This window comes from Apteryx mantelli, unplaced genomic scaffold (genome assembly GCF_036417845.1).
Source record: "Apteryx mantelli isolate bAptMan1 unplaced genomic scaffold, bAptMan1.hap1 HAP1_SCAFFOLD_220, whole genome shotgun sequence".
Taxonomy (NCBI): domain Eukaryota; kingdom Metazoa; phylum Chordata; class Aves; order Apterygiformes; family Apterygidae; genus Apteryx; species Apteryx mantelli.
The window spans coordinates 1-27574 of record NW_027118574.1 but is presented as its reverse complement, the minus strand read 5'-3'; the positions used below and the strand labels follow the sequence as shown (position 1 = coordinate 27574).

Sequence of the window (27574 nt, the reverse complement as noted above, 5' to 3'; positions counted from 1 at the left end):
CGGCGGGGGGAGAGAGTTGACCATAAGCGATCGCTATCGCAAAGGTGAAAACAATTAACTCGTGGTCTCTTGCATCAGAGGCAGCATAATGTGATGAACACGCAGGCTGTACGTGGCACTGATCGAAAGCTCCCTTCCTACAGAGCAGCCGCTACTGCCACCTTTTCTCTTTCTTTCTTCCTTTAACTACCAAAGGCCCCTTCCATTCCACCGACGCTCTTGCTGCGGACAAACCTAGACCTGCATTAGGCTGAAAATGTAAAAGGACTGAATATCCTTCCCCGCTCGACCCGGGGTGTTGGAAAGGACAGCAGGATTTGCAAGACGAGAACAAAACCACCTCCGCAGCCCTGTGCTTCAAGACCTACTTCCCCCCGCCCGGCTAACCAGGGCCCCGGCAGGGACTGCAAACCCAGGCAGCCCCCGGGCTGCTGTGAAAGCCTGCAGAGCAGGGCGGCTGTGCAAAGCCTCTTTCACCTTGAAAAATCCCCGGCCGCCTCGGTGAGGCGTTTGGAGGCTCCAGGCTGGTGCTTGTTTAACCCACAGCATCTCCAGTTCTGGGTCGGGCAGGAATTACGGCCATCAATAATTCATGGCCTCTCTTCCTCCTGCCCTGCCCGCTTCCCACCCCGTGCTGGAGCTGCCCAGCATGCGGAGGCCCTCTGCACCCAACTGCCCGTCTCTCAGTACTTTGTTTGTTTAAAATCATGATCCTTGACTCAGAATTTAAGGCTACCAAGCTCTTGTTACAATATTGAGCGTATTTGTTTTATACTTCAAATAAGGAAAAATTGTTTCCCAAGCAATGATGTCTGAAAAATTTGCAGGATTTATCCTGTTAGTATTTAACTTGTTTCATTCTACAGTCTTTTTAAGAAAGTGCATGGAAGAAACTATTTTTAAAATAAAATTAAAATGAAAAAAATCATATAGACCCAATTTATATCTCAAAAGAGAGGCCTTTCTTACTGCCCTATCAAGTACGAGTAACTTTGCTTTTGGCAAACCTGTCTGTAACACAGGTCCAGCCTTCCACTCACTGTTGTCCAAATTGTACTTAAAGTGCTATTCCCACGTGGGATTGGTTTTTGTTATGGTAGTAGCACCATCAGTACTTTTGCATTGGTAAGGCAGTTGGGGCCTTTCACCAGTTATTACGCTATTGAGCTGCGTGGTTTGAGTCATTGGTTTGGCCTGTCTAGGGGTCAGGGTACTCTGTAACGTGATGGTAAAGGTTACATCTTAAACACCTGGGCTATTTAAGTAATTTGGATCCCTGAAAATAGAGTCAGAGCTCCCTGGATCTGATACGGTGTGATTATTTTGAAACATGAGATGATGTCAGAAGTAAGAACTTTGTTCTATTTCATTTAGTGTTGAAGTGATTCGTTTGGGGCAAAGCTATTTTATAGACTGGGACCTGCAAATGTATTATGCTGAAAAGGACACGGCTGCAAAAGCCAGAACCACCAAACTAAACGAACAGCTTGGACAAATCCACTACATATTCTCTGACAAGACAGGAACACTTACACAGAACGTCATGACATTTAAAAAATGTTGCATTAATGGCCAAAGATATGGTAAGTCTATGCGACTACTGCTGCACCCTATTATAAAAGCCAGTTTTCAATTTCAATAGCAAATGCCAAGTTATTCTGCTTCCAGAAGCATGTTTTATTGAGCGGATTGACACTGGGATTCCCAGTGGGCCGTGTGAAGTCTTTCTCTTCTCTCAGACCTCTGTGTGTGGATGCAAAGCACAGGGGGGTATCAACAGCAATTGAGGGAAGCGGAAGTTTTTCCTGGTTCTGCTTTCCTGGAGAAGAGAAGAGACAGAGACTGACCCCTTATGATGTCCCAGTAATCAGGTCAAGTATGAGGCTTGGGAATCAAACCCCTGGCCAGAATGGGCACTAGAACAGGAACTCTGCCCGTGTGAGTTCCAGTTTGTAACAGGAACATGTGCTGAAACCTTAAACGTTACTGTATAGAATAGCTGGCAGCCTCTGACCCGGTTTTCATTTTTAGCCTATAAAAATGAGTAGAAATTGTAACGCCTGTTCAGGAGGGGTGTATATGTGAAATGAGGTATGTACGAGTCTTTTTAGTTTCAGCTCAACTTCCACAGTTTAGCCCTGGAAATGAATAAAGATCCAGTAAATTGAAGTTTTGGAGGGCTTTCCACTGTTTGCTCCTTTATAAAGGACCTGACTGGAAACCTTCCAGGAGAAAACTCAGAAATGGGTAATTTATAGAATGCTTTACTTTTGGTAGAAACGTTGCTTGGCCAAAATTGATTTAGAAACAAGAAAGTGTAATGAGAGAAGGTTTTTGTTCTGAAGTTTGTTAGTTCTATTTCCAAACTTGTTTGGATTATAATATTTAAAATACACAGTGAACATACTCCAAAACTGAACTATAGTTTGATCAGTTCAAACAACAAGGAACACAGTGTGATAATGACGTGTTTTTTAAACATCCTACCTCTGAAGACGGTAAAAATTGCCTTAAACCAACATAGACATTTTATGACAATTCCATGTCCTTCCTGTAGACAGAGATACTTGACAGGATGCAAAGGTACTGTTGTTGTGAATAAATCTGCTTTCTTAATCTGAGATAGTCTAGTGTGATTGTTTACTTTGTGAAAGACTTGTAAAAACTTTGTTATTCTCTCTTATGGCTTCCAACTGATGGTGCTTGCATTGCAGGAGCCTGCAGGGATGGATCAGGGCAGCTTCAAAACCACCCAGAGGTAGGTCGCTGATTCGATCCTGAGGTCCCTAGGGTGGGTAGTGAACCCTCCCTTGCCAAAACATGAAGACATACAGGTAGGCCTGAAGCAATTGCGCGTGAAATGACTCAACCTCGCTCTTCTTCTTTTACCCAGCAAGTTGATTTTAGCTGGAACATGTATGCAGATGGAAAGCTCTCATTCTATGATCACTACCTGATAGAGCAAATAAAATCTGGAAAGGATCCAGAAATTCGACAGTTCTTTTTTCTACTTGCCATTTGTCACACAGTCATGGTTGATGTTTCTGATGGTGAGTATTTTTCCTGTGTAAGGGGAAACAGCAGTTCAGATCCAGTTGCAAATGGGAGAGGTCAAAAACTAATGTCTTATCACATAGGTGGGAGGGAATGTTAGGCTGTTCTTTTAAATTAAACAAGAGCAAGACCCAGTGGAATTCCTTGTGCTGAATTTATCTGCCTCTTTAAGATAGGAGGACTGTCTTTATGACAGTCACCGTTTTGGTAAATATGCATCTTAAATAACAGCAGACTTAGGTAGTGGAGCTGTTTATACAGAGGTCTTGTGTTTTCTGGTTATTGAACTTCTCTCTAAGCAGGTCCCATATTTAAAGTCTCAGAAGCATAAACCCCGAATAAAATGAAAATGACACTAGCATAATCTCTGATTCCACATACACTTGTGCAAGTACAGATACTTTTGGAGACCTGTTGTTTTCAGTGTGGTGAAAACAAGTGTTTTCAGTGTGAGAGTTTCATGCACTTGTTCCTTGAAGTACAGCTCCATAGACACACATGGATTTGTGTATGTCTAGTCTAAGAATATCTGCAACAAATAACCAAACTGAATAATGAAAATATGCCAGAAAGTGAATTTAAAGGTGAGCGGCTATGGGAGAATTGGTGAATGTGGAAAGTAAGGATGAAAGATTTAGTTAAAGCGTACTTGACACAAGAGAAGAAGAGTATTGTTTTAGGGGTTTCTTCAGCTGTCTTTTTGTGAGATCTCCGTGAAGTCAGCATTTCCTGTCCTTTCTTGCTATTCCAGAAATGGTTTTTGGTTGTTTCCATTACATTATGTTTGGTGTCTGTGGCCAAGGATTTGTGTGTTTGAGCTTCCTTTGAAAATGCTTAAATGAAAGGATTGGGAAATTAAGATATTCAAATTATACTTATTTTGAGGCAGAGAAGTTACAGGTACGTGGAGGGAAGAGGTTCAGTGACTTCTCCCGCTCGGAAAGTATGCATAACAGAAAATGGGGAGTTCCTTGTTCCTGGGCTCCGTTTGCGCTGCCGTCAGTTCATTAGACCCAGCTTCAGAAATGGAAGGGCTGTGGCATTGCATGTGCAGCTCTCGATTATTTTAAGGAGTGGATGAGAAGTTTTTGCTGTGGTGTTTGAGTGCTGCCCTGTAGTACTCAAGTATATCTTTTCTTTTCACTGTTTCAATGACACAGGTCAGCTCAATTACCAAGCGGCCTCCCCAGATGAAGGGGCCTTGGTTACAGCAGCCAGAAACTTTGGCTATGTTTTTCTTTCACGAACACAAAATACCATCACTATAAGTGAGATGGGAATTGAAAGAACTTACGATGTCCTTGCTATCTTGGATTTCAACAGTGATAGGAAACGAATGTCTGTCATTGGTAAGTCAATTACAACCAACCTTTAATTTGTAAGACCTCTTACAAAAAAGTTTGGAGGCTAGAAATCGTGTATTGCGATCATATGGTGTTTGACTCCTAACCCGCTCAGCTTGCCGTTCAAAAACCAGAGACAACTAAATGTTAGTGACAGGTTTGTATAGCTCCTTAGCAGAGGTAAAAATTGGGAGCAACATGTTATGAGGAAGCGAAGGCAATGCATATTTTGTAGGTGAAAAAGTAAATGCGAGGGAAGCTGTCTGAGGTCAAGAAGTTCTGCTGTGTGACATGGCCCTAATAGTAGACTCTAATCCACAAAGCTCTGGGTAGCAAAAGATAGGCTTTGTCATTAGTTGCAGGTGTGTTTACTAGACTGTCTTGGTGTTCAAGCGTGGCCTCTGCTGTGGTCAATCTTAGGCCACCTTAGAAGAAGCGTGAAGAAATGTTACAAAGATGATTTATTCTTCTTTCCCCCAGAAAACAAATTGATTGTATGTGATCTTTGTTCTAGCTATAGCTAGAGGAGCTTGGTTTGCAGGCTGAGGTTAAACAGCTTTTTAGTTTTGATTTTAATTACCTTGAAAGAAATCAGTCTTGAATCAGTTACAGACCTAATTTTTTTCCATTATTTTATTGTGCATCATCTCTCTGGTGCATGTCTCTGCCCAGCTCCTATGGGCAAGTGAGATGTTGCTATTATATGAAACATCACCAAAAGCACAATTCTTGGAAGTTCAAATATTTTGTCCCCCCCGAAAGGGAAGAGGATGCGTAGTTGAACTATGTTAAGAGATGATGTACTAGAAAGAAACATGATCTTGTAGTTTTGATAGTTAACAGCAGTAGACTGAAAAAAATAATCTGAAACAGTTCCTCTGTCTAGATTACTCTAACGTTTTGTCCCACCTCTCATATTTTACTCAACAGTAAGAGAATCTGAGGGAAATATCAGGCTATATTGTAAAGGAGCTGATACAGTAATTTACCAACGCTTGCATCCAGGGAATCTGAAGAGAGAAGCTACAGAAGAAGCACTAGATGTATGTTTGCAAATTATATGCTGTTTTCATCATAATGTTTTAAGTTCATTTCCACCTATAATCTCATTTTATTAATTTCCTTTTACTAAGCTATTAGAACAAATGCAGATCTATAATTGGTAGTTGTCAATATTCCAGGTCACTAAACTTTGTTCTGTTTCTCACTTCTCTGTTTAGTCTTTCAATTCAGACTGCCTTGTCAGCTATAGTTTAATTTTTAGCTTTTTGAAATGCCAAGGATTAATTGCACGGTCAGATTTGTTTTATCAGACTCACAACTAATGCTTATTATCTTAACTTTTATGTTTGGTTTCAAAATGAAGGGTTTTGTTTTTTGGATATGCTTTTTTCATTATTTTTCAGATTTTTGCAAATGAGACTCTTAGAACACTCTGCCTCTGCTATAAAGACATTAGTCATGATGAATTTGAAGCATGGAATAAAAAGTTCATGGTGGCCAGTGCAACTATAACTAACCGTGATGAAGCTCTGGATAAAGTATATGAGGAAATAGAAAAGAACTTGATTGTAAGTAAAACTTTAAATTTTTAGTGCACTTCTTTTCTTATGTAACCAGAAACAGATCTTTTTGAAAATTGATTATTCTTGCTAGGACCTTTTGATTGAGGTCTTTTCAGTATTTTATTGGCTAAGTCAAATTCTAGAGAGATTAACAGAATGAAAGAAAATGTTATTTTCAGCTGATTTTCTTTGTTTTTTCTTCCCCATCTCCTGTTCTTCTCTGTTATTCTTTAATGTGCAGGTTCATTTCCAGTTTATGCCAGTAGTTACATTATAAACATGTTTTAAACAAACAAACAAAAAAAACCCCAAAACTTTTTACCCAATTCTTCAGGCCTGGAGTAATTTTAGTAAGCATTTCTGCTCTGTGATTCAGCTTTCGTATGTCAGAGGGTTTGTTTAGTTTCATTGGAAGACTGAATACAGTGTCGTGCGTGATATAAGGGTGAACAGACCAAACAGTGTGATCCAAAGTAGCAGATCCTACAAGCAACATGAACTAAGCTCTAAGTTATATTTTGATAAGCAAAACCTGTAAAACCACATACTAGCATTTGGGAATGGAAGTCTACTTTAACTGCATTCAGATTAAAGGTTTTCTGTATAGAAACCCATTGCTCTGAACCATATCCTGTTTAGGTGCCTGCTCTATGATCTTGAGAGAATTTAGGTCAAAATTTGAGAATATTTTGGTGCTTCTGAAGAAATGCCTTATTTTAAACTTAGACTGGTTAGTTGCATTTTTGAAGATCACCATAAAATTGATTTCTGAACTCCTAGCTGATGATAATATTTATTAACTGTTTAATCTGAAAATTATTCAGATCAGATCTCACTTATTATCACAGCATTTCAACACGGTCATTTTTGGACATTTTAGACTTGCTACTTTAAGACTCTGGAATGCAACCTGCATGGAAACTTCTGAGCAAACAATTCAAAAAGCAGTAACCGTAAATAGGATTTGCGTCCTACTCAAACTGCAGAGAAGCTGCTTATATCAGATACAGTTCTTTTGCTCTGCTTACTAATGCTGTCTCTGGGTGAATTTTCTTTATCTACAGTCATAATCTTGGTGTGACAAGTAAATCATGCAGTTTGAGTATGCTAGACAGTGTTCCCCTCATTTCTGTTTTGCATCACTGGGTGAAGGTTTCTAAATAACATGGTTTCAAGACTTGCGTATTTTTTTAATGGAGGATACTTCTTATAGGTTTGTGAATTCTTCTGTATCTGAAATCAGTTTTGTATGCATGTTTCTTTTGCTAAATACTTGTGTTTCATCTAACTCCCAGCTCCTTGGTGCGACAGCTATTGAGGACAAACTACAGGATGGAGTTCCAGAAACAATTTCCAAACTTTCAAAAGCAGGCATTAAAATCTGGGTGCTTACTGGTGACAAAAAAGGTGGGTTTACTTGCAGCCAAAGAGCTAGCGAAAGCCGGATGATAGCTAGAAGATAAACTGAGACAAATGCAAACTAGAAATAAAGCATATGTTTCTAGAAAAGCTTAGTATGAAAGTCATTTAAATCAAAAGTGGAGGAATTTCTACAATATGCACAGTATTTCATGCCAGCTGTTCCCAGTACAGAGTTTACTAAATGGATTTCTGTGTAATTTGTGTTCCTTCAGCATATTAGCCTAGGTGACTGATTTTGTGACTGTTTTCTGTAGGGAAATATCCAGCCACTGCCTTTCCCAAAGCAAAGTAAATGCAGGACAATTTGCTTTTAACCACCAGGCTTGCCTGGCTCTGCAGGTAGGAACGCCTCCTTGGAAGACGTTGGTGAAGCCAGTTCTGTTTCCATACGTCAGTCCTCCATTACGTGCACTCTGTGTTGTCATGGGTCTGAAACCTCGCTGGGTCATATCATAAATGTGAATATGGTCCTTTTAAGCTGCAGTTCAAAGCACAGTATCTCTTTAAAGATGACAAGAAGTGCTATGTTACGTTAACACTTCCTTAAAGTGTTTATGTTTGTTAAGAGTTGTACAAACCATAATTAACCTTCATACATCTTTTGATGACAAAAATTATTTTTCGGTCTCATTAACTCAATGTCTTAGCCTCTCCTGCTTGTCCAACTGTTGCAGTCTCGTCAGACTTCTGCCTCAGACTAATCCCTTTCCTTTTTTCCTAACTCTCCAATCTGCATTTGACTCTCAACTTGGGTTTGGGACATCAATGAGAACCTGATGAAGTTATTTCTTCGGTCTGTGTTTCAGTATCCCAACTATTCCAGCCTGAAGCGGCTGTGACCGTCCCGTTTCGCTAATACAGCAGCTGGGTTGGAGCATTAGCAAAATGTGTGGTGGGATCAAACACTGGTCAAGGAATCCAGTGTAAGCACAGGGCAGGATAGCAAGGCATAGTCTGTGGTCAAGTCTGTCAGTAGTCTTTGGTGTAAGGACTCTCTGACATGGAGATGGCATATCCACCATCAAGTTAAATAGCTCTCGATATTTCTTTCTTTCAGAATTAGCTAATAGACTTTTCCAGGTCGTTTATAGTTGCATACTATAGTATAGTGTATTCAGAATATCTTGTGGCGGTGCGCTCCACCATGGAATATACTGTTCCATAGTGCTGCCTGGGAAAAATAATTTTTTGTGGTTGACTTTAAACCCATCGCCCACTGCATCTTCATTGCCACATAGTTCTTGTTCTATGAGAAATAATTAACAAGCACTTCCCCAGCTTCTCTGTGCTATGTATGATTTTCATATTTATCTACACTGTGTGGAAATGAAAGTGAACTTTTCATACTTAAACACAAGTTTAAAATCTACTTAAGAGGACTTCAGGTACTTCTGGCTGCTCCCAACAGTAACATGTTACAGAATTTTAAGTAGACACTTTCTTCTTCTTTTTTTTTTTTTCAATTGTAGAAACCGCTGAAAATATTGGATTCTCTTGTGAACTCTTAACAGATGAAACAACAATCTGCTACGGGGAAGATATAAGGCAAGTGAAAAGCACAAAGGATTTCTTGTGTGGAAGTTAAAAATGTTTAATTTTCAAAATCATCCCAGTAGTAACATTGGCTTCTCCTGCAGTGATTCTTCAGTGAACTGAACAGCATTTGGTGGCTGTTGTTCAGTTGTACATTGTCTGTTTCTTTGGATTTTTTCCAGAATTGTAATTTTACAAAGCAACGTCTTCATTGTGGGTAAAGATGGTGATGTTCTATTCGGGGGAAGCACTCTTGACATTAAACTTGTGCTATAGTTCATATAAGTAAGATTCAGCCCTGTGCCCTCTAGAGTAGAACCATGGTCCAAATCCTCTGAAAATTGACAGAGATTTCGTTCCAGAATGCTCCCTTTTGGAGTGGGCTGAGTAGGTCTCTCCCTAGTCCAAATCCTGAGTAGTTCGGTATGTAGAGCAGCCCAGAGAGTGCTGCTGTAGGATTTGTAGGCAAATCTGTGCCAGGTTTTGCTCTCATAGCCTGTCCCAGAATTCCAGTATTACCCCAGCTGGTCTTTCACCCGATCCCACACTCCTGTACGCAGCGCGGACCCATGCTATAAAAACGTAAACATGATGTATTGCAAGGTATCCAGAGGTTAGTGATGAAGAGTTTGTCAAAATGCTCAGACCCAAGGAAGGGCTACATGGTGTTGGGAGAAGAACTAGGACCTTGTAACAGTGTGTCACAACTACTCCTGACCCATTTTTTTGTAATGGCAACTTTTCCTCATTTGAAAAACATCAAAGATATTGATTTAATGTGACTCTCTGTCTTTGCTGTTGCTCCAGCACTACCTAGAGCATCACGTAATAAATAGCAAAATGTTCTCGTAGCATATATTGCATTTCTTTCTTACAGATTTCCAGTCTGGGACTGATCTAGCTTAGTTTAAAGTTTATCCTTGAATTTTCTATAATAGTCTCTCCTTCTCTTTCCAGTGCTCTTCTTCAAACAAGGCTGGAAAACCAGAGGAACAGAGCTGGATCCAGTACACATTCCTCTCTAAGAATGAATGAACCATTCTTTCAAAGTGGTAGAGATCGTGCTTTAATAATCACTGGCTCCTGGCTGGTATGTACCAAAGAGGTTGTCCTGTGTATTTGAGAATTTGGGGCCAGGAGTACCAGCATGTCACGGCGTCCTCTGCTGAGGACTCTGTTCATTTGTCTGCTTTGCTAAACCAGTCAGTGAAAATCCTTTGGCCCTTGTGCCACCAGCTGAACATCTTTGATATTTATGTTCAGAAATATTTTTAGTGTTGAAGGTTGGAAAAAAAAGTGCTCTGTAAAATAAGGAATGTCTCAGGCCTTTTGAATCACCTTGGTAGCTGCCATTGAAGTAAAACCAAACCTCAGCAAAAGCAGTTTGGTTTCCAGAATGTTTGTTCTTCATGGGGATACCAGTCTAATGTAAAAAAAAACAAAAAAACAAAAAAACCCAAACAAACAAGAAAGGGAAAGAGATGGCTGCTACCTTTACAGGATGCATGACTTCAGTGTAGGCACAGAAATCATTCTTGAAATAAAAGGTGTGAGCGAAATGGTAGAAACATAAGGCAAGAGGCTTGTTTCCTGCTCAGTCCTGCAATATAGTGCTCTCACAGGAGCTTAGAAAAGAGGAAAGATCTCCCGGCAGAAAGGGAACCGGCAGCAATTCAACGACTATCACCTCTCCTGCTGGCAGGCTGCTCTACAGACAGCTATGAAGGAGAAAGACCAAAACCAGCCAAGAACTGTCTGCCTACATCTCAGTGTTCCAACCCTGAGCCTTTATTCGCTATACAAATGTGTAAATAGTGTTCTTTGTAAGGCATAGTAAGCAGGCCTGGGATCCCGAAAGGTAATCTAGGGGAATTAGGTAAAATTGCAGCTCTCTGTTAACTCTCTCTTCCAGCTGTACTGCCTCAGAGCTAACTTGTGTCCATGTGATTCTCTGATGTGCTTAGCATGAATTTAGTGTGGTCAAGCTTCCTTTGGGAGATGGGGAAATAGGAGGGAGAGGAGTTTTAAATATCAGAATGTTTTTCAAAAGTGAATTAGCTCCTATCAGAAGAAATAATCCTTCAAACCGCAAGAATTGTGGTGACACTAAATACAAGTGTTTTGGTTTTGTTAATCTCACCAATACCTTTTATTCATTGTTTCCATTATTTGTCGCTCCTCTGCATGAGCATCTTTTGAAAATGCTGTAAAGGGGACATAATGAAGTTAACTGTGTTGTGTGTGTGTGTTAAGGCAATCCTTGTAGTGCTGTTTGAAACATAGCTTGTTTCTGTCTTGGGTTACACAGAATGAAATCCTGCTAGAGAAGAAGAAGAAGAAGAAAAAGAAACTTAAATTGAAATTCCCCAAAACAGCAGAAGAGAAACAAAAGCAAATTGAGAACAGAAGAAGGGCTGAAGCTAACAAAGAACAGCAGCAAAAGAACTTTGTAGATTTGGCATGCGAATGCAAGGCTGTGATCTGCTGTCGAGTGACTCCAAAGCAGAAAGCCATGGTGGTTGAGCTCGTGAAGAAATACAAGAAAGCTATTACTCTGGCTATTGGAGATGGTGCCAATGATGTAAACATGATTAAAAGTAAGCGAGCTGTAAAGTTTGTTTTGTTAGGAAACATCTCTTCTGGGAATTCTTCCACTGTCTTTTCACTATTAAGGTGTTAAGAAGAATCTAGAATTTACTTCATTACCCATGTTAACTTTACTTTGGTGGTTCTTGTTAGCTTCTATGTGTGTGCTTTCCCTTTCTGAGAAAACCTTATATGAAATGGTCGGTGTTTTTTGCCAATATGCTTATATTCTAGCTTTTTCTGTAGACATTCCCTGAGAAGGGACTTGGATTACATCTCTTGTCGTGTTGTGGGCTACAAAAGTGTAATATAATAAAAGGCAGAACAAGAACTTTGCTATCCTGTCCTCAGAGGCATTAGCCATACTGTACTGCAACTGGTGCTCTTTGAAATGCTTCCTGAAAAAAAATCCACTGAAAAGGAAATTTCTGGGTTATGGTTTATATTAGGAATCTATATTTGTAAACTGCCTGGTCAGTTCATTCAGGGGTTCCTTGCTCTGTCTCATCACTCAGTTCTGTCAGTCAAATTTCCCTTTCTTTCCCTTCCCTTCTCTTGATACCAGCATCCATTCTGATGGAGTAAGTACTGAGCGAAAGAATCCGAATGACTGTGGACTTGTAAGCAGTAAACATCAGAGGAAGGGAGGGCTTATGCACCGTTGTGTTGGTCTTTAAAGTAGCCTTTGTGCTGCATACAAAAATAAAATGGGGCAGGAGAAGCTGAAGTAAAGAACAGGATTGGTAGAGGACTGTGCTCAGTCACGTTGTTCCTATCCCTTCGTACAATTAGTATGTGGTGTTTGTTTCATGAACTTAGCTGCCCATGTCGGAGTTGGAATCAGCGGCCAAGAAGGGATGCAAGCTGTCATGTCGAGCGACTACGCTTTTGGGCAATTCCGCTACCTCCAAAGACTGCTGCTGGTCCATGGCCGATGGTCTTACATAAGGATGTGCAAGTTTCTAAGATTTTTTTTCTACAAAAACTTTGCCTTTACGCTAGCCCACATCTGGTATTCGTTCTTTAATGGCTTTTCTGCCCAGGTGAGAGACATGCATGTGTTTAATACGAACAAGCAGATCTTCCTTTTTGTCAGTGCAGAATAGCAAAGGCTTAAACTGGGAAGTGATGGGAACCTGAAGTTAATGTGAACAGACTTAAAGGCAATAACTTCTGCAAGAGATTAGGTAATAACTACTAAGCTAGCTAGTTGTAAGCTAAGCAGTAGGTTAGGATGTCAGAACACTTAAAGTCAGTATCATGGTTGTACAGGGAAAAAGAGATGGTTAAACAGGGGTTTGACCTTTCTTTTTTCTCTCAGTCTTTAGCTGTTTGCAAAACACTGTTTTGTTTACCCTCTTCCAAAAGCCTGGAAAGTGAACCAGGTGCCACAAAATCTGGATTGTTTAGAGAATTCAGGCCTGTCTCCTCCTAAAGAGAAAAACTTATGTGCAAAAGCATTTATTTCAGGGAGAGGCAATGAGGTGTTTCCCAGCGCTGCAGCTTAAGATATTCCCAGGTGAAGTGAGATGAAGAGATGGTGCATTTATGTATTAGTATGAAACCAAACCTCCTCCCCCCCCCCTTTTTTTTTTAATCTTGAATTGCTGCTTAGCGTGGCTTTAAGTGTGTTTGTTATAAAGGACAGTGCTCCAAGTTCGAATAGTGTTGCAGGGTTGTGGTCACCTGTGCACCACAAGGGCTTTGAGAGATGAAACACATCTCCAGAGGTCGATGCCAAGAGGCCCACAGTTCTAAAGGCATAGACCACCACCACCATGGAGAGTCAAGGGCCACAGCTGCAAACAAGCAGCCCTGCCTGAGGCTAATGGTGTTTGCTTTGATGGCAATTGTGGGTGCCTAGGGCAGAGCAGAAAAGAGTATTAGAAGACACAGGGGTTAACACCAGACTTGCATGTGGGATGCCAAGCGCTCATCGCAGTCACCAGTGCAGCTGTGAACCCGAGTGACGCTCAGCACGAGATGTCAGGTTTGACAGTATTTCAGGGCAGGTAACGTAGATGGTTTGTAAGGAGTGAGGCAGCTTAATACAGGTTAGAAATGGTTTTCCCAGAACTTTGACCTAAGGTGCTGCTTGGCTTTTGGGGAAACACTGAGATGGGTAATTTAATGCTATTATAGAGTGTGAATTTTCTCAAAAATTGGAAGGAAAAGGTGTAATCAAAAAGAAATAATGAACAGTTGAGTTTCCTTTTCTTTTTGCAGACAGCGTATGAAGACTGGTTCATCACACTGTACAATGTAATGTATACTAGCCTTCCGGTCCTGCTGGTCGGCTTGCTTGACCAGGTATGTGCCATGTTGTTAACAGGAGATGAATGCAAGGGCATCAAGTGTTAAATTACACTGAAACCCTTTGCTTTGTTTTACATACAAGGCTTCCCCCCCCCCCCTTTTAAAAGTATTCCTCTTGCCTTTTCAGTGTGTGTGGTACAAAAGACAATAAGTAGAGGGTTATTGAAATAGCCAAAGTTGAGCAGGCCAGAGGTCTTCAGTGTTAACACTGTTTGTTAAAATTATTTCTAAGTGCCTGCTGTGTTGTGTGAATGATGTTGTGGAATAGCAACAGGTGACTTTGTTAATGGAGAAGATATTCCTCATCCTTCTGCGCTGAAGGTGCAGGGACCGAACGATTTTGAATGACCTCGTATTTGGTAGTATGTCTTGGTGTGCAGCGTTTGTTTTAATTCAAGGGACAGGTGCTTTGGCCTTGTCTGCTTGCTTTTCCAGACAAGGCTTGCCTGCTGATGGGGCAAATCAATATTTCTGCTAACTTCTGTGATAAAAGCTAAAATAAATTCAGCACTAAATTAAGCAGTCTCCTGAGTATGTGTTAGAGACATATGCAATGATGCAGAGTCAGGATATGCAATGATAGCACTAGTATTCTGCTTATTCACAGTGTAGTGAAAGTACTCCTACACAATATGTAGCTGTAAAGAGCAACACAGCTGTGGATGTTCTTGTCTTTGCAAATAATGAGTTAAAAAGCTAGAAATCTTGGAAACGGGTCATGCAGTAGCTGCGTGAGAAATGTTCTGTAGTCTTGGTTCTTCCTAGTAGCAGGACTTTCCACAGAGCAATGCATGCAGCCCCCAGTGCTGTTTGGAAAGGAAAAGAGCTGTTTCCTTTGGGGCGCTGGAGTTTCTAACTCTTCAAAGCTCAGGCTGAGAACAAGAAAGTTGTGTTGTCGTTGTAGCCCCGCCAAGCTCCTGTTCCAGGCCCAGATGATGCTGAGGGGAGAAACTTTTTCTGTGGCCTTTGCTCATTTCTAATTGCAGCAACTTTTTTTCCTTTTATTAAGGATGTAAGCGACAGATTGAGTCTTCGGTTCCCTGGATTGTATGTTTTGGGTCAGAAAGACTTACTTTTTAACTACAGGAAATTCTTTGTAAGTTTGATTCATGGAATTATAACTTCACTGATAATCTTCTTCATACCGTATGGAGCTTATCTTAAAACTATGGGACGAGATGGAGAAGCACCTTCAGATTATCAGTCATTTGCTGTCACAACAGCATCTTCTCTTATATTTGTCGTCAATTTTCAGGCAAGTAAGCTTAGTTTCATGATCTCTGCTCTGAAAACACTTTCTGGTCATGTTTCTAAATACTTCTCCTGGAAATGTAACAATATGCAGAAAAACTTCCACGTTTTTTGCCTTCTCTCTTCTCTTTTAAAACTTTATTTTTCAGTCTGAAGTGTAACTATGTGACAGAAGATTTGACCAAAAAGTTGGCAGTCTTCAGAGTACTTGACACATCTTTTGAATTAATTAATTAATTAATTCAGAGGTTTTGATTGTTTGTTTGTTTTTACTTTCAGATTGGTTTGGATACATCTTACTGGACTTTCATTAACGCTTTCTCAGTGTTTGGGAGTATTGCACTTTACTTTGGTATCACATTTGACTTTCACAGCGCTGGAATCCATGTTCTCTTTCCTTCCGCCTTTCAATTTACAGGTCAGTCGTTATTTTTTGCGTGTCTTGTTCCTGTCTCAAACAGCTTTGAGCACAACTACTGCCAAAATGTCATGGCATGAACTGATGCCTGTAAAAGTAAATGGTGGTAAATACTAACTCACTTCAAAAGGAAGATTTTGTTGATGTTTGGGGCCAGGTTGCTCCACTGGAATAATTCTTTTCTTTCAGTGAAAATGAGCTGGAACTTGATACTGCACAGCAGTGGGAGTTTGCAAATGAAAATCAAGTTAAAATTGGTGGGACAGCCTGAAATAAAGGGAATCTGATGATCTCACAGAGTGACTTGGCAACATGTGAAATACATACCCTAACTGATCAGTGGAAGGTCAAATCCCAAAGCAAGACAGAGCCAAATGTTGCTACCAGCTCCTTGGGGTTTTGTTGGAAGTCCAATGAGGCATGACTAGAGGCCGTTTGGCAACTTTTTTCTTGGGAAAACTGAGCTTCCTAGTCTTCTGAGTGACAAAGCATTTTTATGTTGCCTGAATCTAAATATTCCAAAAAGAGATAACCCCCTCAATTTTATGTTCTCATTTTTAAGCCAAATCCAACTGAAAAAAAGGTAGTTGCCTCTAATGTAATATTTTTCTTTGACTTTTAGTAATGTTTTAGAATTTTTAGTAACTTCCTTGTACTTGAATATCTTACACATTTCAGAAGTATATAAAGACACAGCTGCTAGTTAGTTTGATAAAGTTCCATAAGATTGGGTTTCATATTAAGGTATCACTTATGTACTAGACCACATACATAGCAATGGTACCAGGAGTTTTTCTTGCTTTTGTATGTTTTAAAGCAGTACCAAAGCCATGCATCTCAGCCAAGCATTTGTCTCTCAGCCTCACATAGCCCTTAAAAGAGCTTTAACATGAATATGACTAAGTTGTAAAGGTAATGGAAGTGTTTTGTAAACTTTTGTCTCTTCATAGTAGATTCTATAAATAAAAGCTTGATGTTGTGATACACCACAGAGTACCCGAGTGTTAGGTCCTCAGGGAAGAAGCTGTGGCTTTTAGTATGTTATTTATGTTTTATAACTAGTTTACTTGATCATATCCTATGTAAGCTCTTAAACTAATTTCTGCTTGTTATTCTTAGGAACTGCGCCCAATGCTCTGAGACAGCCGTACCTTTGGTTGACCATGATTTTATCAGTTGCTATTTGCTTACTTCCCGCTGTTGCGCTGCGTTTCTTATCAATGACGGTTTGGCCTTCAGAAAGTGATAGAGTAAGTAGAGTCTTACAGTATTTTGGTTAATTTGATCCTGTAAGTAAATACAGACCTAGTATTAGTTCAAATATTCAGAAACAAATGAGATAAGTGATTGTGCTCTAGGGAAAATTACCCCAGACCGTAGAATTCGGCTGCTGTGACCAGGGAGGGTGGCAGCTGGGTTGTTCAAAAGCCAGACTTTTAATTGCGTGAAGACTGTTGCCAGGATGTTTTGCCATCCAAAGTAGAATGTTACTTTGATGTATTCTTATTGCCCCGTATCTTCCTTGAGTGCTTGTGTAATGTAGAAGTGCGTGTACAAGCTCATCACGCAGCTTAGTTAACTTATCCTTTCTCTCGGCTCAGCACTTGCCTTTGTAAAACCACAGGAGCCTTCCTTGAAGCTACCGATGGTGTGACTTTTGTTTTCATTTGGGCTATGCTGGAGTTTCATTACTGTGTATCCGGATATAGTGAGCCGTTTTTGTTGTGCTTGTATTTTGCCTAGAGCTGACAAATTGCATATGCGCATAAAAATAGTTATAATTGTGAAGAAGTGTTGTTTAAAAAGAAAGAAGTTGCCAGTCTGAGAACACAGTTCAAAGCCATCCTATGCATCTTCAATCTATGGATTGCCACTTTAATGAAAGGCATTTAAAGATAAATGAAAACAATTAGTGAAGTGCAAAAAAGAACACAGTGAGCCCTTAGGAAACTTTGATGTGTTACTGTATATATTCTTGTTTCTAGCACAATCAAGTTAAACAAGAAACCCTCTTGTTAAGCTGTTAACACTGTAAAAAAGTATCGGGTTACTTCCCCAAACAGTAAATGCAAACAAGCTCTTTTCCTTTATAATCTAGTCTGTTGTAGTGTATCTGTAATCTAATCTGGTTTTGCATGCATGAAGATTCAGAAGAACCATAAGAAATACATGGCAGAAGAAGAGCAATGGAAGCGAAGACAGAGCACTTTTCGACGAGGGGTATCTGGCCGTCGTTCTGCTTACGCTTTCTCCCATCAGCGGGGATACGCTGATCTTATTGCTTCTGGGCGCAGCATACGCAAAAAGCGTGCTCCTTTGGACGCAGTCCTACGCCACAGTGTGACAGAAGGCAGAGACGCTCACGGAACAAGCTGATTTTTACTATGGTTTAGGAGAGAAGGTTTTTATTCAAATGATTGCACAAGAAAAGATTTTTTTAAACTCAGGATATTTTTTTAACCAAATGGCATATGGATATGAAGATTGTTAAAGCTTTATCACAAAACTTCTTGGTTTTGGACTACTGGAAACATAGAAGGGCCAAGATTTTTCTACAGAGCTACTACTCCTTGTGCAACTATTTCTGTTAAATGTGAAACTGAAAGATAGGTAATCTAGGGCATGAAAACCCGGCGTTGTAATTTTTTTAGTGATGTCTGGAATTGCAAACTTTTTTCACGTTTTAATAATATATTGGAATAAAATTGCAGCTACTTTTCATATCATGACTTTAAAAGTGAACTGCAAAGAAACAGTTACCTTCCGTGCACCATTTACAGTGATAATTGCAAATCAGAGGATCTAGGTCTTTTGAGAGGAGCCTGGATAATCTCGTCTGACCTTGTACAGGTGACACTAAGATATATCTGGTGATAAGCTTTAGTCAGCAACAGATTTTATTGGGTATTCTGACATTTATAGGTGTGGTTTCAGCTCATTTCTTTTTCTTCAATAGTTGACTACAACTTGCTGCACTAAATTGGAAGAGATCTGTCTTTGCACCTCGCTAGTATGAGTGGTGTGGCATTACTCCCCCCGGCTGATTCCTTGGCGTTCCCTGCAACGGGGATCTGAGTCAACAGTTAACAGCAATTTTCTTTTTCTCTCTCTCTCTGTCTGTCTCTTTCTAACTTTCTTGGATATGTTTGTGTCTACTTTCTTGGACAGTATTTTTATAAAGAGATACATTCAATCTTTGGAAAGCTGCCCTTTGAACTGGCAAAAATATGTTCATTTCAGTTGTTTTAGATACAGCAATCAATAACAGTTAATTAGAAAACAGTTTGCTTTTATACTGAACATATTTCACTTGCTGGTGAATAAATACCATTCTTAGAGCGTAAAAAGCTTTTTATGAGAGTCTCTATATTTGCACATATTTTCACTCGTCAAGTTGAGGTGTATGAATGTTTCACTCTTACCTACTTTGACTCATGGACTAAGGTTGAATGCTGAAATGTTTTTATAGTAAAAAAACCCCATGATATACAGTTTTTTTTCAATGGAAAATGTACATTTCAAAAATTTAATGGAAATAAATATTCTAAAGTTACAGCTTCTTTTCTTATAAGTATATGGATAAGCATAGTACAGTTCAAGAGTGGGAAAGGGATTTAAAAAGTAGAGATAGCTGTAATCTCCGAGATAGATGGGGTTGGTGGTTTAAAAGAAAAATGTATTGGACTCCAAAACTGGGTGTGATATTAAAATACTAAATATGCAGATTGAGGTGGATATGTTCCTTTTATTTCTAATGAGACTTAAAGAAAAACATTTGTCACAGATAATCATTGTTTTCCTAACTTTTGGCTTCAGTGAGTCATGAAAAGCAGAGCGGCTTATACCAGTTCCAGAGAATCGCCGAGGTTGGCAGGGACCTCTGGAGATCGTCCCCCCTGCTCAAGCAGGGTCAGCTGGAGCAGTTCGCTCAGGACCGCGTCCAGTCGGGTTGGGAGCATCTCCAAGCACGGAGGCTCCGCAGGCTCTCTGGGGAACCTGCCCCAGTGTTTGACCACCCTCACAGTTAAAAAGTTTGATCTTTTTGTTTGTTTGTTTGCTATTTTTTAATGTCTAAATGGAATTTCTGTGTTTCAGTTTGTGTCCATTGCCTCTTGTCCTGTCACTGGGCACCACTGAAACAGTCTGGCTCCGTCTTTTCTTACTTTCCCCATCAGATATTTATACACACTGGTATGTGCCTCCTGAGCCACTTCTTCCCCAGGCTGAGCAGTCCTCCTCCTCGTATGAGAAACGCTCCAGGCCCTTAATCGTCTTCGTGGCCCTTTGCTAGACTCGCTCCAGCAAATTCATGTCTGTCTTGACAGATACTCCAGGATTTGATAGACTGCTTACAGTATATTGGCTTATTTGGGGAACCCACAGGTTCTCCTGGTATGAAAATTCAGCCCAGGTGATGCAGCGACCTGCAAACAGATACTGCATTTGTACCTATGGAGAAGGTGAATGATCATGTATCAAACAGCGGCGACTGTGAGCTACAGAAATACTTCCTTAAGAAAGCCTTTGGTCTTAAATGTTACAAAGTGAGAAGCAGCTTGCTGGCTGCTTCTGCCTGCTGCTGTTCTGTCTTGCCGGCTTTTCCCCCTGTTTTGAGTCTGTGTTCATTACTGCAGTAGAGTTTGGTTCTACGTGTTCTGCCTGCAAGACAGCTTTCTAGCAGGAAGCCTGCCATTACGTTTAGCCCATCAAAATAGTTCCAAATGAGAACCAACAACTGAGTTTATGCTGATACTAGATGTCATCTGGCCTGTGCAATAATTATTTATAAAAGCTAAGTAAGGTTAGAAATGTGCTTTAGCTAAAGTTTGATTGTTTGAAGAAATAGTGACCAAAAAGTTAAGAAAAAATGGATGAGAAGTGAACTTGCCTGCTAAAGTGTTCTTTCCCCTAAATGAGAAAATATTACTGTTGTAGTAGTCAGCAGTAGAGTTCACTCCATTTTGTTAGCGATTGTTTTACCAATGCAGTTTTACTGCTTGCACAAAAAGACAGTACATCCCACGCAGAATCACAAAGACCAACTTAATTTTGAACCACGCCTTCCAAACGGTCTCAAACTGCCTAGAACAAGCTGAAATGTTTTAAGTTTTCAGATAAAGACTGGTATTCCTCAAAACATCTTCTCTTATCATCCCTCTACCAATCAATTACTTAAGTCAGTTGTCTAATTGGGCAATTCATTTTTATATTATTCACTCCTGCAATTACTTTTATACTACATTCCTATTTCTGCTGTTGAAGGAAGGCAGATGTGAGCATTACTTTTATGAAAACACAGAGCTTATGGGATCAAACACAACGCTGAGCTGAAGTGTCCGCAGTGGAACTACTGTAAACGAATATTCCAAATACTCGGTGCCCTGCATCTCCAAGTGCAAGATGAGGATGTTACTGGAGAAGAACAGGTAGTAGTGACAACGAAAGGTGGCAGTGTGTTTTAAACAGCATACTTTAGGAGGAGCGCAGTCCGTATTATGAGATGGAGAGAGACTTTTTAATGAGTGTGTCCGGACGCAAAACAGCCGTCAGGGGTCCGGTGTGTAAGAACGGGCTCTAGACCAAGCAGCGGTAGAGGCCCACGCTCAGAGAGGCTCACGAAGGCCCCTTTCCAGCACGTTTAAATGTTTTACAGTCCGTTCCGCGGACCCGGGGCCGCGTTTTTCCCGCCTCCTCCCGGCAGCCCCTCACAGCGGCGCGCCAGGGCCACCGCCCCTCAAACCCCGCCCCGCCCCGGCTGCGGCCGCAGCGTCTGCGCCCACCCGCGGGCGGGGCGGCTGATGCAACCGCCAGAAGCGCCGTGACGGCACTTCCGGCGGCCGCGGCAGCATGGCGGGCGAGGTTATCGGCAGGACGGCGGCGCTCGTCATGGGTGAGGCCCGGGGCCGGGACCGGGCCCGGGGCCGCGGCGGTCGCTGGGGCCGCGGCGGTCGCTGGGGCCGCGCGCTGCGGGGGCGGTGCCGGGGGCGCGGTGCGGCCCAGCCCGGGGAATGGCGCTGTGGGGCGGGGGCGCGGCGTCCCCCGCGCGGGCGGAAGATGGCGGCTGGGCCCCTCCGTGCAGGGCGGCGGCAGGACCCCGCCTCCCTCCCCCCCCCCCGGCCCCGTGAGCGCGGCCGGGCCGGGGGCTCCGGGGCTCCCGCTAGCGCCAGCCCCTCCGCGAGGCCTGGCTCGGGGGCTTGGCCGAATTAGGTACCTTTTACATGACCAGGACACCTTGAATTACTCGGGTTTTCCGGTTTGGCGTTTTAGGGTTTGTGTCTGCCCAGGATGGGCGTTTCCGAAGAATTTACCTGTTAAAAGCTGCAGTTAGTTATTCCTCCGCTAAATGTGACGAATCTTGCTAGACTGATAGGAAACATTATACTGATGTCTTTTATTATGGCAGTTTATGCTTTTATTCCCTATCGGTTTTTCATGAGCAAGTCCATTTTCCATGAACACTGGAACTATACATTAAAGTATTTCTAAACTCTCCAATTAAAACACACACACGTGCGCACTGTCCTGATAGAAGTTAGTTACTTATAAGAAGCTAATTAAAGTATATATTGCTTTTCCATCTGCTTGAGGAGAATATTTCTAACATGAGTTTTCACCAGTGTGTTTCGGGCTTCTAGATGTATGAAAGTAGCAAAAAAGAATGAAGTGCGTGTATGTACCTGTCTGTGTATGGGTGTGTATTGACATATATGCAAATATATAGAGAGACACGTGGATAACCTCTGCATTTTGCTCTTGTGCACTATTGTGCTCAGTTTTGGCTGTAAGCAGTTAATGCAGCTAGTAATGAGCTGGAGTGTTTTAAGGTTGGAAGATGAGAAGTCTTGAGAATGCTCCTTACTGTGAGACTTATGGAGCTTCTCTGTTTAGCGTGGAGAAGGCTAAGGGATGGCTTAGTCAAAATCTGGGAATACAAATATGGGAAGCAAGGTTTTGGTAATGGACTTACCATCAGACTGAGGTTTTATATGCTGTTATCCCTGGAAGTTGAAACTAAATACATTCACATTAGAAGAAAGGTTCGCGTTTGTAGACTGCCCATACCTGAGCAGGGGGTCATGAAAGTGCTTTGTGGGTCCTGCAGCAAAAAGATCTTATCCTCTGGTTTTGATTTCTAGTTAGGCTGTGGAAAAAGGAGGAAATATCTTCAGTTCTTGTAACTGGTGATTCATTTCTTGGCTATGAGTCAGCCAAATGTTTAGCTGAGCTGTCTGACTTCTCTCAACTTATCATCTCCCTGCTCATCTAAAAAAGTTATTTGCATAAAAAGCTTCTTCCTTTTTGGTTCCTGATGTTAGCCAATAACTTTCAGGAGTTCAATGTCTTGGAAGTCCCTAAAACTTTGGCATAATCACTTGCTACATGGACAGATTTTTAAAATGGAAGATACTAACCAAGTCTTATACTGTCTGACCAAGCAGTTGTTTTTGAAGGTTTATCACTGCTGATAATTCTGAAGACTTCAAATCCTTGTGTGTGTCCAGTACCTTCATGAATGGATGCACAGTCAATACATTTTTAAGCAAGTGTCTGTATTTGTCCTGTGTTGTAGAAGAACTGTACGTCTCTGAACAAGAGGGCAATGATTCCACCGGTGATGGGACACAAAAGAAACCATTCAAAACTGTTTTAAAGGTAACTGCAGAAGACACGTGTGCTGTTTATTTTCAATTCACAGTTCAGCTTCACTTAGGTCAAGTGGCTGGCATTGTGTATGTAACGTACTTGTACATGTACATTTTATACCTCCGCCCCCCACCCCCTGACCAGAAGGATCAGAAGCAGGATGTCTACTCTCTCTCGTGGCTTTAGTCTGCTTTATCTCAGCATGGATTTAGTTTACTTACGGTGCCATTCATTCTGTCACCTTCCCCCTCCCCCTCTTTTTTAGGCTCTAATGACAGCAGGAAAGGAACCGTTTCCTACTATTTATGTGGATTTGCAAAAAGAAAATGAGGTACTGTAACATTAGAGCTTCTGAGCAGAAACTGTTATTTTAATGCTCCTCTGCGTGAAGGGACACAAATGTAATCTCTTATTTTCTGCTGTCTCCCTGGATTCATCTAGAGATGGAGCATTATTTCAAAGTCACAGATGAAGAATGTCAAAAAACTGTGGCACAGGGAACAAATGAAGAATGAGGCTAAGGAGAAGAAAGAGGTAGGTTGCAGATGATGCCAAGTTGGAATCAGCATGGCATCTTTCCTTCCCAAAGACATTAAACAGCCCTGCCCTGCCACCCCCCAAAGAAAAACCTTCAGTTTGCTCCTCCCTGTATCATTCTTTTTTATATATAGGTTTTTTACAACTTGCCTTTGTTTAGATTAGGACAAGCAAATGACTGAAACTGGCTGGGTTTTGTATGATTGCAGTTTATTGCCTTTAGATTTCCTGGAAAAAATATGAAATGCGTCTGTGCATAGTTTCTCATCAAGGTCACCCTCCTAGGTTAGGCCCTAGTAGGGCAGCGTCAAAGCTTTTCAAGACACATGTTGTCTATAAGCGTACGTTATAGTCTCCAGTAACCGAAGCTGAGAATCTTACAAAGCCTAGTAGCAATTGTTTAATAAATTTTTTAACAACCAGGCAGAAGATCTCTTGAGAAGAGAGAAGAACCTAGAGGAAGCTAAGAAAGTTGTTATCAAGAATGATCCTAGTCTTCCAGAGCCAAAATGTGTGAGTAAGATCCAGTGTACTTGATGCGTGGCCTTAGTTACAGCCTCTTCTCTGTACAGACGTTGGTTCTGACCTGCTTTGTGGCACTGGCAGCTGTTGAAGGCCACTGTCTTGTTGCTAACAATAAATGTAATCTTGTTTTTCTTGTTACCTGTGCCTGCTAGTATTTGGACTTTGGTCTTTTTCATGCACTTGATGGTTACCTGAGTTTTGTCAGTTCATGCATCAGACTTTTCTGTGTCCGTGTCTGTCTCCTGGTAGAGACCATACTTCTGTTTGAAAAAGTTTGTTATTTCTGCTTTAGTTGATTCTTCCTGTGGTGGAGAGTGAAGAAACACTGCTAGTTAGAAAACACAAGGTGTTGAGACATGGAGTACAGTTCTTATACGGTTATTTCTACAGTCCTGCTGGATTTGGTGGGGCTGTGTGGGCCTTAGTTTGGTAAGCAGATGTTACATGTGCTGCTGAGTGGTGTTTTTGGACAGGCCCTGTGCAGCGTGTATGGAAGATGGTTTTGCTTTGAGCCTTGCCCTCTCAGGGCTGCTCTTTGCGAAAGGGAGAGCAGTACCCAGCTGTGCTGAAATCATTCGCCGTCTCTTCTAGACCACCCCACTCCAGCAGCCTGACTTAGTGAGGCCTCATCCCTTTCAAAGGGGCCTGCTGGATTAATTGTTCTGACCACAGCAGTGTCAGTACCTCAGCGCACGTCTAGATGTACCTATGTCAGATCCAGATTTGATGTCCTCTGCTTCTTGGGTGCTAACTGCACTCATCTATTGAATATTTTTAGAAATTAATCCAGAGATGTCCACTCACACTTCAGAGCACTGGAAAATGTTTCTGGGGCATCATTTCTAAGTTATCTGGTGATTTAATGTATCTTGGAGTTCCAGTAATACCTGAACACTCTGGTCTTCAGGTGTGAGCTGCTAAGTGTTTTGACTTCTCTACTTGGCCAAATGCGAAGTGAGTTCCTTGGCTGATCGAGGGTATTGCGGTTCCTAGTTTCTTTATGGCAAAGTGAGCCTGCTAAATAGAATGGGCTCCATATGAAGTCTGCAAGTACTGTCCAGACGTGCTGTCTGTGATGTAACCGGATAAAATACTCTTTCCTTCCTACACAGCTGTTTGGTGTTGGCAGCTGTGCTCATATTTTGACTGGAACTTCCCTTCAAGTGCTGGGAGGAGATATTTTGGGGAGGGGAAATGTCATATATGCCTGTATTCTAAGTAATTATATGGAAAACGTCATCTAAATGCTGATTTGCTTTTCTCCAGTTGATTGCTTTTATTCCTTGCTGTGCAGGTTAAGATTGGTGCTCTGGAGGCTTACAGAGGGCAAAGAGTGAAGATTTTTGGCTGGATTCACAGATTACGTAGGCAAGGTAAACCACAAGCACTTAAAAGTTATCAAACCTATGCAAAAAGATGGAACAACTTCCGTAGCCATCAAAATCTGGAAACTCAGAAGGAATCAAACAGCATTTATGCTAAAGTTTTTAGACCATCAGTTAGATGTCCCCTGTGGTGTACCAAGCTGACCAATGCACCACTGACAAGTTCTGCATGATGTATGAATACACAGAGGTATCTTAATCATAATGTATGAATGTGTACAGACTTTTTAGCCCAAAGCCTTTGGGATGTTTGATTTGGAGGCCAATTCTACAGATTTTTTTTTAAAAAGACTTAATTTTTGTTTCTTAAACGAATCCTTCAAATTGAAGAGCTAATTTGCATCTATCTGCTAATGGTGAAATCAACAAATTAGTGGTTTTTTTTTTTTTTTAAGTTATGTAAAGTGACATAACTTTTAAGTATAGTGAGTAATACTTGCTTTCAAAATGATCAGTATCCTAGTTAGCAAGGTGGTGTCAGCTGGGGAGTGAGAGGCTTGCGTAAAACTTCCCAGTACAAAGCCAGAAAACTGCTTTTTGTGTTCTTTTATGATTTAGAAAATAAATAAATCTGGAAGTGTATGACAGAGCTGATTCTGACTTCATACGTAACCTTTGTTCACTGAAGGACTTGACCAAGCAGTTGTGGATTTGGATATCCTGACCAGTTAATTGTCTTTGGTTCTTCTTCTCTGTGGTTGATTCTAGCACCTAGAAAAACGAATTTCTTAACCGATGCTTTTGTGAGGATGTGGATGTCCAGGGTGACATCGCTCCCCACGTTAGCTGTAGCTTGGGCCTGTGCACTCATCAGTTCTGTCAAACGGACTGGCAGTCCCTCAGGACCCGAGCGCGTTTGCTGGGGTCACGGCATGGCAGTGCCACCCCAGCCCTGTTGGGGTTGCAGCAGGCTTTACTCTTGATGTTTGTTGAAGCTTCTTTTAGCTCAAGTTAAACAAAATACAGCTCTGTGAAAGGCTCCTGTAACTGAGCTAGTGCTTCAGTGTTTACCTGGAGCATCTTCTGTTTTGTTTTTTAACGTGATCACAGTCCTTCAGTAATAAGCTGCACACCAGGGGGTAATGTTTCTTGGAGTGGGTCTGTTCGATGAATCAGTGAATAAATCTGAGGCTCTCTGCATTTTTTGTTCTGTTTTTAACTAGGAAAAAATTTGATGTTCATTGTTTTGAGAGACGGCACAGGATTTCTACAGTGTGTCCTTTCAGATGAACTGGTAAGTTGCGATGATACAATTCTGTTCTGTCTCTAAATGAATAAATGAAGAGTTTGTACCTCATCTGTTTTGCCTTTATATAGACTCTTGGAAGCTCTCCTAAACCTGTTGATTAAATCCTACTATTTAGTTAAATTGTATCTCGTACCACTAGAGTTTTTTGTCAATGTGAAAACTAACTAGAAGTGATTATGAGTTAATCTTGTCCATGATTCCAGTAGATCTCATAGAAAAACTAGAAATTAAAAATTATCTTAACTGTCTCTTTGTTTCTTTTTGTCTCTGTAGTGTCAGTGTTACAACGGGCTACTTCTCGCTACAGAGAGCACCGTTGCAGTGTATGGTACACTGAACCTGGTTCCTGAAGGCAAGCAGGTACGGCAGTTAGATAAGGCTGTGTGTTTGCGTTCTCCTGCTCTGTAACAGGTTATCGTTTTCCTGATGGGATGAGAAGCAGAGGTGGAAATAATTACTGGTTGAGTTCAGTGGGAATTTGTTTAAAAATCAAAACAAAACAAACACCAAACCCCCAAACCTAAAGCTGCTGCTGTCACCTGCAGTTCAGTGTGTGTGTGTGAGAGAGAGAGAACTAAGTGACTGTTCTGCTTTACCTTTTGGCTGAAACAATTTTCCACTGATACATCCTGTAGATATTTTATAGGGTATTTCAGTGCAAAATTATATTAACTAAATAACATGGTTTTATTTTCCCTAGGAAAGGTAGTGAATGAGGTTTATTACTTTTTTTTTTAATGAGATCA

At 41.1% G+C, this 27574-nt stretch overlaps 2 protein-coding genes across 3 annotated transcripts; both read left to right on the top strand.

Moving 5' to 3' along the window:
* Positions 1-1480: 1480 nt before the first annotated feature.
* On the top strand, positions 1481-19041 carry LOC136996176 (phospholipid-transporting ATPase IC-like). Of its 2 annotated transcripts, XR_010887486.1 has the most exons (17): positions 1481-1583; positions 2715-2758; positions 2894-3050; positions 4215-4403; positions 5328-5440; positions 5804-5968; positions 7258-7369; positions 8854-8929; positions 9875-10007; positions 11226-11514; positions 12323-12546; positions 13730-13813; positions 14829-15074; positions 15350-15488; positions 16608-16738; positions 17634-18338; positions 18445-18500. XR_010887486.1 is itself a non-coding variant. In XM_067317127.1 (16 exons), the coding sequence occupies exons 1-16, from the start codon at positions 1544-1546 to the stop codon at positions 17862-17864; spliced, it is 2373 nt and encodes a 790-aa protein (XP_067173228.1). In that variant the 5' UTR covers positions 1481-1543; the 3' UTR covers positions 17865-19041. The 2 variants fall into 2 exon arrangements, 1 of the variants encoding a protein (XP_067173228.1); XM_067317127.1 differs by having other exon boundaries at positions 17634-19041.
* A 2253-nt stretch (positions 19042-21294) lies between these two features.
* LOC106491866 (asparagine--tRNA ligase, cytoplasmic-like) lies at positions 21295-27188 on the top strand (the record flags this gene model as incomplete). The annotated part of the gene is made up of 8 exons (XM_067317129.1): positions 21295-21378; positions 23059-23141; positions 23398-23463; positions 23574-23666; positions 24093-24182; positions 25489-25567; positions 26743-26813; positions 27102-27188. Coding segments are annotated over exons 1-8 (612 nt in total), but the record flags the coding sequence as incomplete, so codon positions are not given.
* Positions 27189-27574: the final 386 nt, after the last annotated feature.

What these genes read in the sequence shown, in the direction of transcription:
- LOC136996176 (XM_067317127.1), top strand. Translation starts at nt 1,544, where the DNA reads ATGACATTTAAAAAATGTTGCATTAATGGCCAAAGATATG. An exon ending in CATTAATGGCCAAAGATATG is followed by an intron (nt 1,584 to 2,714) that starts GTAAGTCTATGC and finishes CTTGCATTGCAG; the next exon opens with GAGCCTGCAGGGATGGATCA. An exon ending in TAATCACTGGCTCCTGGCTG is followed by an intron (nt 10,008 to 11,225) that starts GTATGTACCAAA and finishes TGGGTTACACAG; the next exon opens with AATGAAATCCTGCTAGAGAA.